This window comes from Aplidium turbinatum, chromosome 13 (assembly GCF_918807975.1).
Source record: "Aplidium turbinatum chromosome 13, kaAplTurb1.1, whole genome shotgun sequence".
Taxonomy (NCBI): domain Eukaryota; kingdom Metazoa; phylum Chordata; class Ascidiacea; order Aplousobranchia; family Polyclinidae; genus Aplidium; species Aplidium turbinatum.
The window spans coordinates 970,261-982,708 of NC_137484.1; the positions used below are offsets into that span (position 1 = coordinate 970,261).

A 12,448-nucleotide genomic window follows, 5' to 3' on the forward strand; every position below is an offset into this window, starting at 1 on the left:
TCCAATCAATCTTGTATAACAACTTGTGTTGGTTGCCTTTTCAGAGTTTGTTCAAGTTGACTACGGACGATGCACTCTGCACTTGTGATAGAAATGACGATGACATCACCAAATTGAATTTTGTGGAATGGGTGAGATGATATTGGCATTATTTGAACTTGGTGTGTTAAATCCTGTTTTTTGCAGAAAGCGTCTGCCAACACTAATCATACGCGCCGACTTCTGGGGGGGTCCGGGGGCAGTGCCCCCCGTAAATTTATGGTTGAGGGGCAACAAAAATGGTTATTACAAGTGGTGTTTTGAAGATAAAACACTTTGCGAAAGAGATTTAGATAATTTAAACGGACTTACAGAATGCCGAAAGCAAAAACCAGCCTACGTTGCTTTTGCCCGCAAAACAGCGGTTGATCGGCGATCACATGGCTTTCTCATACGGTAGTGAAATTTCAAAGTAGATGGTACAGTAACTTACGCTGCTGGAATAGTCACGTAACTATTCACGCAATATTAAGTAAACCAGATAAATTAGACGCGCTATTTTCAACGCGGTCTTCCCGCTGTGAGATCAATTATGATTCAACAGAACGCATTGTTTTGTTCGCAATGTGTGAGAATTAAATCTAAAACCGATAAAAGAAAAGGTGTTTAATGGTCTTGGTCGCAGGTATTGCCTGCATTAACGACGTATCTTACCGCTATTATCACTTAGCTAACCTTGCATCATTGTTTTATGCGGCCGCAAAGGTTTGACATCGACTTCAACGATTATGGAATGTTACGTAATAAGAACGATTATATCCTACATGCAATTTAAAAAATTGATCTCTTAAAACAGCTCTTTCTGCTGTTTTGTGTCGTGAGCTTTGCATATTGCTCAACAAGTGCATACAGGTTAGAATTGACAAGAAATCAATAAATTTGAAAGTTAAGTTTGAATCACTGCAAATAAACGTATTCAAAACTTTTACTTCACATTTTGCGATTTCACAATCCGTAATCTATGTCGACAATGATTTTACCGCAGCATAACTGCGTTCATTTTGAAAACTGCCGAGCTGGAGACAACAGCTTGTCCCGTGTTAGTTGAACTTGTCTTTTTGAGGTGAAAATCACTTGCGAACATCTCAACCTATACTCGAGTATATATAGCCTACTGTATTCAATAAAAGACTATAAAGACTTTCGATAAAAAACAGAAGAGAAAACGCTTCGCCGTTGTTGATGCTTTGAAGGTAAGTAATTAGCAAAACGAGGTTAATAAAACTGAAAGCGGGTTTTCACTCTGCTTGAGATCATGATTTTTTGTGCTTTATTTCGATAACTTCACTGTCTTGATCGTTGTTATTCACTCGAGCAAAAAAGAAATGAATCGGCTTGTTTTCCAATTGTTCTAATTATGAGCTAACAATATCAAAATCTTTACGACTACTCGTACTACATGCGTAAAACTAATCGTTTCAAACAGCGGTTCTAATAAATTCGGTTTGCGACCTAGGTGTCAATATAAACAAGATTATTTTAATTGAGTAAAATAGCGTCATGGTTATGGCGTCATCACCTTTCTCGCCCCCCCCAAGGTTTTTTGAAAAGTCGGCGCCTATGACACTAATCATCATCATCCAAACTCGGTTTTGTCTCATTTAGTGGGGGTGGTCTATTCTTTCCTTGCTTTGTCTTCCCTTCTGTTCTCCATCTCGTTTTGTCCATCACATCTTCGTTTAGTTTGACTTTGCCTCATTCTTCACTCTTTCTTTCCATGTTTTTTTAAGACATCCCCATTTTTCTTTCCATCTCTTGCCCTTGTCACAGCTGCTTTGCATTCACCGCCTCCAATTATCTAATCATTCAAATAACAGTAGTCTGCTATTATTTCAGTTCCATGTCAAAAATTTTTGTCTCGATTATATCTAACACCCTTCTTTATTACATTTCCCACAAACAAAACACCTTTCCAATTGTGCTGTAGCTCTCCTCTATTGGCACATCTTGCATGTACCCATTTCCTCCACCCATTACATCGAGTTTTACATTACTTTCTTTTCACATGTCGCACATTGGTCCACTTTGTTTTTTAGCCTACAACCATACTTTCTATTATTTTTGTTTTTTTAAATTTACTTTTATACCCTTTGTTCCAAACTTTTCTTCCAATCCCTTCATACTATCTTCTTCTGCTTGCGTTTTAGGCCGCCGCAGATCATGTTGTTACAAAATTTTGCTCAGCAAGCCCTCCTTTGCCCCTTCAGTCACAACATCAACCACGATAGCAAATATCAGGGGTGACAGCACTGATCCTTGGTGTACTCTGACTTTTAAGGTGCGTCTACACGAGAAAGTGTTCTTGCTTAAAAATTCTTGCTTAAGCTAGTGATTAAACTCGTTTCGTCTACACTGGCAACCTCGACGAAGATTTTGCTCGCTTGAATCGCGGTCACGTGAGTATCTAATCCCCAATGACGTCACATTTTAAAAAGTTCGCGCCAAAGCATAGCAGTTTGCGCTAAAGTACAGCAGAGTAGACCAAGCAACTGACTGTTCTTTAACCATTTGAAGTTGTTGCAGTCTTTCAATCATGGCTTCCCAGAAGTTGTGGAAAAAATGCTGCAAAAAGCGAAGGATGCAAACCCGCAATTTACTGCTTATTGAAGCATTCAGACACCTCAGTGAGGTTGAAATGTTGGAAACAGAATTTCGTGTCAGCGTGGGTGACTGGTAACAACCAGCAAAATCATTCTTCCGCTATTTTTATTACCCAATGTACAATGGCAATGGTTTTCTGCTGAGATCTTGTTTTCGATTTGAAATTGGAAAATATTGTGCTTTCTATGGGCTATTTCGAGTACGGTCACCGCCAGTTCAGCCCGCAACATTAATAAGAACGGGTTGGGATCATAACTTAACGAAATCCTTTAACGATACCGCCCTGCCCTGTCTGGATACTGAGCTGAGAGGAGACCTGAGATTTTGGCGGGAAAAAACATTTCTAAGCAAGAGAACTCACTTAAGCGCCCAGTTTTTCGCTCTGGAGCGTATTTTTTCTTGACGGCTCGCTTACTCTCCCATTTTCTTAAAAGTAAGCGGCACAAACTGCGATTAACTTAAAGAAACAAGAAGTTTGGCTAGCTTAAGCAAGAAAACAGTCATCGTGTAGACGCACCTTTACAAACTGTTCGCTGGAATAATGGTCTGAACCAACTTTCACTGTTGTTCCTGCACCTTCATACATTGACGTCACCACCCTTACCAGCACCATCACTTTCCTTGGGACTTAATCAAAAGCTTTCTCTAGTCAACGAGCTACATGTGAATTTTTTTGATATGTATGCTTCTTGCATCCTTCTCAAAATGAACAAAGCGCCTGCTTGAAATCAATAAACTTTCCTTTGCATTTGCTTCATTTTCCTTTGGTTTCTTTTCCTAGTCTTACATCATTTCCCTAGTTTTGAACAATAAATAATTATACCGGTACTATCCAATTCCATTGTATATTTTGTTACTTGTCATTTTTGAATGCAAATCTTTATAGAAACTTGTTGAAATAATGTCCCTATTTTATGCAAATTATCAAAAAATATTCTCAGACCAGCTTTGGTACGTAGACTGCTGGTTGGCAATCGCTGCCCTAGGTGTCGAAACATATGTTGTATGTATGCAAACAGGATATTGCGTGGTAAAAGGTAGATAAAAGACTAAAAGTGAGTCTCATACTTGAATCCAAGCATCGGAGGATGAGAAGATAAGGTTCTCATTATACTAACCTTCGGCACTAACGAGAGTAGGGTGGCCACTGGCCAGTTCCTTTCTCTCGGCCGCCTTTCCTTCAGCAACTACGCCCACCCAATTTATTACACCCTGGGAAGAGGTGAGTGGTGTTTTTCAACAACCAGCTTAAGCCGGGATTCGAACGAGGATTGCATGATTGGAAAGCGAGCACCTTATCTGCTTCGCCACCCCACTGATGTGTTAGTCGACTCCAAAAATATATATACACTGTTATACAGTCAACCATAAGTTTAACGGACTTCGGTTTAACACACTTTGAATTTAACGGACTCAGTTTGACAGCAACGTGCTGTTTTCAAAGTTAGTCTAAAGATAGCCTGAGCGATTGTGCAAGTGCGAGTGAATATGTGAAGGCAGAGTTAATGGCAGCTGCAGTCAAACTTGCTGAAAGGCAATTCTGAAATTGTCACAGGTTATTTAACCAGGTGATGCATGGCAGCGCTGGTGATGCAGATTAGGCAAGTCAAATCAAAATGAACTTGAAAAGGAATATCATTTGTTTATACTGCCTATGGATACAGTATTAGTAGGGTCAAGGTAGTCAAAATCCATGGCTGGCTGGCTATACATTAGGGTCAAGCTGGCTGATCTTTCGTTGCTATACAGGTTAACCAAAAGTTGTGGAGCCAAAGTTCTCCATATTTGACTTTTGGGTCAATAACCGATCAAGAGAATATTGTAGTTTTCAAGAAAAAAACAGTCCATGCATGTGCACCAGACGTCGTATAGCTTTGACTATCCGCCCATACCTAGCTGTGGATATATTCTACAGCAACATTCCGAGCGCGGTAGTGTGGCGGGAATGAACAGAGAACAATGTCTATACTTCTTGATTATACGTATAAATTTATTGTAGAAATGAATCCATTACACCATCACATAAACTTGAAGGGTTGCAACCATCTTTCCAGGAATAGAACGCAATTCAAATTATAAATTAAACTCATCACCACAACTAATCGTTCTGTTTCTCTCCTTCTGTGTATGTCTGTGTGTATTTGTGTGTCTGGGCTCGACGCTAGACACGTCTGTTTAAAGGTTTTCAAAGCTGCTAGGAATGCTCAGAGCCGCGCTCGCAATCGATATACAAAAAGCGCTGTGGCATTCAATATGTGAGGTACGACGTTAAAGAGACATGAAACTACATATGTAAGTGTTAAATTGCCTAAAAAAAAAACACACAAATGCCTAACCAGTAACCACGTCTTTAAGCACAAATACTTGAAGAAATGCACAAAGTTGAACAAATATTTGAAAAAGAATTCCCAGCTAGCGCATCACAGAAGACCGCATGACGTTACACATGAATGCTACCTGGTGTGGCGGTGTGTATTGTGCGGTACACAACATCTGGGTGAGACAAATTGGGCGAAACCCACTTGGGCGAAACCCACTTGGGCGAGACCAAGTGGGCGAGACCAAGTGGGCGGCGGACCAAGTGGGCAACGAGCCAAGTGGGCAATTGACCAAGTGGGCAATTGACCAAGTGGGCGACGAGCCAAGTGGGCGACAGCCAAAGTGGGTGACGGTAGCGAAAGTTCAGCCGTTCGGAACGGTGGTGACATATTTAATTTATCTAGTTGCTTTGCGGTGTCATGGTTTATCGTGAAGCTTAAGAGAAACCCCTCATAAAAGAGACAAATGAATGGCCAAAGAGTGATTGAAGTCAGTTATGAACGCTCCCTGACTGTTATCGAAACTTGTCCAGAAAGTTTCGATAACAGTTAGTTGTCAAAAAGTGGTGCAGAAAGTTGTCAAACCGATAATTGAAACAACGACGTTGCTACGGGGTCAATTTAAGAAGTTATAAAGTCATATTTTCTGTTTTAGATCATAAAATATGACTTTTCATTTTTACTTTAAAATACAAAGATTGAACCCTAGTAACTTCGTACATGCAGTTCAAACAGCTCCTGTAGACATTGAAATTTGATAATTTGTGCAATGGAGGAAATGAGAGTTCTCACGCTGAGTTTCACAAAGCATTGGAAGCAACATTTCATTATTTTTTGTAGTCTAGTAATATCACTTGCTGTTTGATGTTAAGTTGCATTGTGACATCATTTTCACACATTATTTTACAACACACAATCCAGTCTCTGTTTGGTAGGTAGGTTACATGCATTAGACACGGAGATTAGCATAAATTTGATGCTCTAAAAAATAAAGTCATATTTTTCAATTTTTAGGTCATAAAGAATGGCCCTAGTGATGACTGTCAGTCACAATGTGTTCTGTAAACTGCTGATGTGGCTACGAAGCCGTCTAGACTAGAGCATTCGGATTAAAAAGTATCAGTTGACTTTAAGTGCCCAAGTTAAAATTATGACTTATGCCTCTTGAGAAGTCCCACATAGTCTGTGGTGGATCCTGTCCATTAAAGTTTTATTGGTACTTTCACATACAACATTGTAAATGTAAGTTAATAGCAAGTCTCTGTGAGACATTAGGTTTTCTGCACACATACGATTCATAGCTTCTAGAACACTAATTGCGCGCTGTTTTTTTTTGGGTCATTGACCAATGTTTTAGCAAAATGTCCGAAAAAAATATAGTCAATTCGGTCAAAATGTCCGAAAAAAAATATAGTTAATTCGGCCGGGTGTTGCAAGGTTGAGTTTCGCTGATGAACGTTGAAGAAACATTTGTCTGTTTTAACTTTTCTCTGATAAAACACGACAACGTTTCTCAGCGAAACTTAATGTTGTAGCTAGTCAGAAAGTGCAAATTTTGGTTTGTATCAGCTACTTGAAAGGAAATATTTTCATCAGAAAAAATGACAGAAATAAATAAATAAAAAATCAAATGTCTAATGCATGTACCTTAGGGTGTTGCAGGCGCCCTCATGTGGTCAAAAACAGCTCTACTTTTTTTTTGGTATTCTTTTTGGCATATTAGGACCCTTTGTGGAGTTTTATTCAGATTGCAGAAAAACTGAGTGAGCAGATTACAAATGAATTTTACTAGTACAAAATCACCAAATTCCTACCATTGTAGGCATTAGCTAGCGCGTTAATTTTCTGGTAAGTCTAATTTTGGTATTACACTACTGTAACAAACTCACAACACTTTTCTTATGTCACAAGTCATGAAATATGCTACAATGCATATTGCATAATACGATAACTCCATTTTTGAATAATCCTTATTTATATATACTATGTTATTACAGTGAGTTTGAAACATTGCAGTCAAGGTCTGTGACTTTGGCTTAAGTTTTCTATGTTTTAGGCCTAGCCAGGTATCACACTGCAATGGTGTCAACAAATGCCTATGTTTTAATGTTTGTGTAAGTTTACATTATATAATCTAGTACTGTAGTGTAGACACTGTGTGTTATAATCTACTATCATGACCAGTGGAACACAGCAATTAGAAAAAATGCGTTTCCTTCTGTCTACATCTCCTACTAAAGACGACCAAAAATCAAGAGGAGCAAACTTCCCACATATCGGCAAGTTATTCTTAGCTTTCTGTCTTTCCTTGAAGAGATTGAGGAAGAAACTTCAATAAACACATTTAAAAGAGAATTGTTAACACAAGCAGCTAAGCAGACAACAACTGATGTTCTGATATTGTATAAAAAAGGTAACATTCCCAGTTCCCACACTACGCTCAATAAAATTGGCTCAGAAAATAGTGAAATTTACGATGAAATCAATGTGATTTTCAAAACTCAGCTGGATTCTGGAATACTACAAAAGAATGAAGGAAAGCAACCTGCACGGATCAAAGCGTTTAAAGACAATCTACAACTGACCTTTTCCTTCTGGCCTTGAGATGCAATGGAACGTATTCCAATAGAGGATAGAGAATTTTTAAGGAGCATGCAAACGACGAGGGAAGCGACAATGGGTGGAAGCGATTAAGTACTCCAACGAAAAGTAAAAAGGAAGCTATGGAGAAATGCAGTACAGAAACAAAGAATGGAAAAGGAAAAGAAGTGCAAAGAAGACATTACAACCGTCATTCTTGAGAGCTCAACTGATGATAACAATGAAGAAGATTTAATGGACAGTATTGATATTGAAATTTCATCTGCCGAACCTAAACGAAGACGAACCCTAACCGAACCCTAACCCCAAAAACCCCCAACCCCAAAAACCCCCAACCCCAAAAACCCCCAACCCCAAAAACCCTATCCCCTAACCCTATAACGGCAATGATAATTAATACTATGAAAACAAGAACAAATTTTGCTCACCACGATATTTTGCAATGACTTGGTTTAGTGGCTAATAGTATTATATGCAAGAAGATAACACCAACTGCATTATCTACAACCATCCATTCATTAATTCAAAGTTGTTCTGGAGAAATTAATTGGATAAATTTGCACCCTGCAACTGCTCATAGGTGAAGAATCAGGGTCTGCTACTATTCGGTGAGCGATTCGGTGAGTCTGATTCGGTGAGTCCGATTCGGTGAAAGCCTGTTTCGGTGAGAGCCTTTTTCGGTGAGAGCCCTATTCGGTGAGTTTTTTTTTAAAATTATTGCGCGCTGTAGCCTAATTATCATTGCCGTTATAGGGTTAGGGGATAGAGGTTAGGGGTTGGGGGTTTTTGGGGTTGGGGATTTTTGTGTTTTTTTTTGAATTTTTGTTTGAAAATTATCGGGTACCGTAGCCTAATTAAAACCCCTAACCCAAACCCCCCAAAAACCCCAAAACCGCAAACCCCAACTCCCAAAAACCCCCTAACCCCAAAAAACCCCAACCCCAAAAACCCCCTAACCCCAAAAACCCCCAACCCCAAAAACCCCCAACCCCAAAAACCCTATCCCCTAACCCTATAACGGCAATGATAACACTGGTCTACAAATTTCAACTTTTTTTTTCAGGTTTGGGTTTTGACAACTGATTTTGGCTAATTTTGGGGCGCTGAATCCGAAAATGAACTCAGATTTTCTCTATCACATCAAGTTTTCTTTCTATCGTAGCCATTATTTTATGAAATTGACCAATTTTACCCTTTTTAGTGCAGTAAAATGTCAAATATAATTATTTTCTGACAGCTGTAAACTTTCAAACATAGAGATATTTTTACACTAAATTCATAAATTGGTTCAGATTTCCTCTAAAATAAAAAAAAATTCCTGTTATGATAATCGTAATAGGACATAGTGGAGATTGGTAGCGTTGAGTTTTTCCATGCTGGCTTGAACTCCCTGTCTTGGCTTCTCAGGCGTCATCTGTGGGTCAGCTGCTATCTCTGTGCAGATGGAATATCGTAGGAAGACAGCTGGTGGGAGTAGATTTGACTTAGTAATAAATTCTTGCTTAGTAAGGAAGATTTATTTAGAAGTTTTTTAAAGCACATGTACATTGTACAGACCAACATCAGAGTTCAAGCTGAAAAGTGGTTTGTAGAAGGAAAAGGTATTTTCATACTTTATAAGTTTGAGTTCAAGTCGGTTAGAGTTTTTGGTATAGTGGTGTTTCTGTGGAAAAACTTGCTCTTAGAAAACTACTAACAAAGAAAGGTTATATTTGATCTCAAGCTATGTCTGCTTCCAGCAAAAGAAGAAAATGTTGTAATGATCCGGATATATTTTGTTACATTTGTGGATGCTTCATGTTGAAGTCTCAACAATGCAATATTACCACGTTTGTAAAAAGGGCATATCTTGCTTACTTTAAAGTCAAGTTGGGAGACCAGGACAAAAGCTGGGCTCCTCATAAAGTGTGCAAGACCTGCGTTGAATGTCTGAGAAGTTGGTCGCAAAGAAAAGGTTCACAAATGAAATTTGGAATACCCATGATTTGGCGAGAGCAACGAAATCATGTTGACGATTGTTATTTTTGTCTTGTTAGTGTGAAAGGGTAAAAAAGAGTAAACATCGTTTGAAATATCCAAATCTGGATTCGGCATTGCGGCCAGTTCCTCACAGTGATGAAAAGCAACTGCCAGTATTTACATCACTTCCAGAACTACACGAAGAGGCTATTTCTTCTTCAGAAGCATCGTTTAGTGAAGGAGAAAGTGAAATTTTTCAACCAGCACCCGAGGATCTGTCGGACAAGCCTTCCCAGTTTAATCAAATGGAATTAAATGATTTAGTGAGAGATTTGTATTTGCCTAAGCAATCTGCGGAGTTATTGGCATCAAGGCTACAGGAAAGGAAACTTCTCAAAGCTGGTACAAGCGTGACATTTTATCGCAAACGAGAAAAAGAACTGCTTCCATATTTTGCTTCCCACAATGATTTCGTTTATTGCAACAATATAGAAGGGCTTCTTCTAGAAATGGGATTACCACAGTATGATGCAGACGAATGGAGACTTTTCATTGATAGCTCTAAACGAAGTTTGAAGTGTGTTCTACTTCACAATGGTAACGTGTACGGTTCTATTCCGATAGGACATTCGGTGACAATGAAAGAAGAGTATCAGAACATCAAATCCGTTCTTGAAAAGTTAAAGTACCATGAGCATGGTTGGCTCATCTGTGTAGATTTAAAAATGGTGAACTTTTTGTTGGGGCAACAAAGTGGCTACACCAAATACCCATGTTTCCTATGCTACTGGTACAGCAGGGCCAAGGATCAGCACTGGAACAAAAAAGAGTGGCCTCCCAGGCTCACCTTGACACCTGGAGACAAAAATATCATACGTGATCAGTTAGTTGATATCAAAAAGATCCTCTTGCCTCCTCTTCACATCAAACTTGGTCTCATGAAACAATATGTAAAAGCTTTGGATCATGAAGGAGAGTGTTTTAAGTATATATGTTATGCTTTTCCTGGTCTCAGTGAAGAGAAAAAAAGAGCTGGGATTTTCAATGGACCACAAATCAGGCAATTGTTAAAGGATGAAAATGTTGTAAAATCAATGTTGCCATTCGAGGCTAGAGCTTGGAATGCTTTCGGTGCTGTTGTGAGAAATTTTTTGGGAAACAGAAAAGCAGAAAATTATAAAGACCTCTTAAGGGAACTACTGCTTAGTTTTGAAGATTTGGGATGCAGGATGAGCATCAAAGTTCACTATTTGAAGAGCCATGCGGATGAGTTTCCAGAAAACTTTGGGAAAGTTAGTGAAGAACAGGGTGAACGATTCCACCAGGACATTAAAATTATGGAGGAACGTTATCAAGGTCGGTGGGATTGTCATATGATGGCCGACTATTGCTGGAGTTTTAAAAGAGAAATTCCAGAAGCTGCCCATAAAAGAAAGTCCCTCAAAAGAGCATTTTTAAGCTTATAAGTGAAGAGTTCATATTTTATAAAAGCTCTTTTTTTGACTGCTTCTGAACTCGCCCTGCCCAAGTCCCTTTGAGTCAATCTTTATTTTGTCACTTTGCTATTTCTGTGTGTCTTCAGAATTTCTGCACTCCATTGGAATGTCAATGTGCATATTGTGTGAACTGTAGGCTATAATTCAGATAATAGCTTGTCACTGTCCTATCGACATGTTCGTCAGCATAATGTAGCGTTTGATGTTATTATGGTTGCTCTTTTGCATGCCTATTTTTTATTCTAAGGCATGAAATTTTAATAAAGACAACGCAAATTTGTGTGAATATAATATAGAATGCTTGTTTGCTAATTAAAGCTAGATTATTGCAGGTAAAACAGTGTTTATTGCATCAGAATTCCTTGTTTTGACAACAGAGGGGGGGCAAAAATTGACTTTTTTCAAAAATTAGGGATATTTCATATCTCAAAAACGTGATGTGATAGAAAAAATCTGAGTTCATTTTCGGATTCAGCGCCCCAAAATTAGCTAAAATGAGTTGTCAAAACCCAAACCTGAAATTTTGTGTAGACCAGTGTAATTAATTAGGCTACGGCGCGCAATAATTTAAAAAAAAAAAACTCACCAAATAGGGCTCTCACCGAAAAAGGCTCTCACCGAATCGGACTCACCGAATCGGGCCATTCCGGAAGAATCAAGGCTATTTTGAAGATAACTGAATACATTAATGAATCTTGGTCACCCCATGAAGTTAGCAACATCTGCTGGGATGGCAAATTAATGGCTTCATTGCAAGATCCCAATAAAGAAGTTGACCGGGTTCCTATACTGCTGTCAGGTATATAATAGGTGGTGCAAAACTACTCAGTATTCCACATTTGCCAACACGCTCTTCAGAAGCTGCAGGAAGGCTAGTTGTAAATGCCAGTCCAGAGCTCTTAGATAGTTGGAACTACAGGGCTTGCCTTGAAGGTATGGTTTTTGACACGACTAGTAGCAATACTGGCCACAAAACTGGAGCCTGTATAGAATTGCAGAATGACAGTAAGAAGAGTTTGCTTTGGGTAGCATGCAGTTATCACGTTTGTGAAGTAATCCTGAGACAAGTTTGAAGTGATCTCCAAATTGAAAGCAGCAAAGACCCTAACATCTCTGTGTTTGAGCGATTTCACAATAACTTTGAAAATGATTGAGATTACAACTCGCCAGATGATTTCTGCATACCAAAAGCACATGAAAATAACGCGTTATTGAAAGACAATCGAGAAGAATTATCTTTACTCTTTTATCAGATGAAGCAATATCCGGATTCAACCAAGTTCTTAAGAAGTGATTACCTAGAACTTATAAATTTATGTGTTCAAAGATATAGTTTATTTGCAAGAAAACTCAAAACCAGTGACATAGGCAGTAATTTTTTCAAACTTTTTAAAGTATGGATATGATACAATCAAATACAAGTGTTAATTGATC

General features: G+C 38.7%; 1 protein-coding gene across 1 annotated transcript in view; it reads left to right on the forward strand.

Moving 5' to 3' along the window:
- LOC145782571 (protein spire homolog 1-like) overlaps window positions 1-12,448 on the forward strand; it is a 118,033-nt gene that overhangs the window by 39,226 nt on the left and 66,359 nt on the right. The window contains exon 4 of the mRNA XM_082594382.1: window positions 45-131. Coding sequence (XP_082450508.1) covers window positions 45-131 — 87 coding nt within the window. The remainder of the gene's footprint in view (window positions 1-44; window positions 132-12,448) is intronic.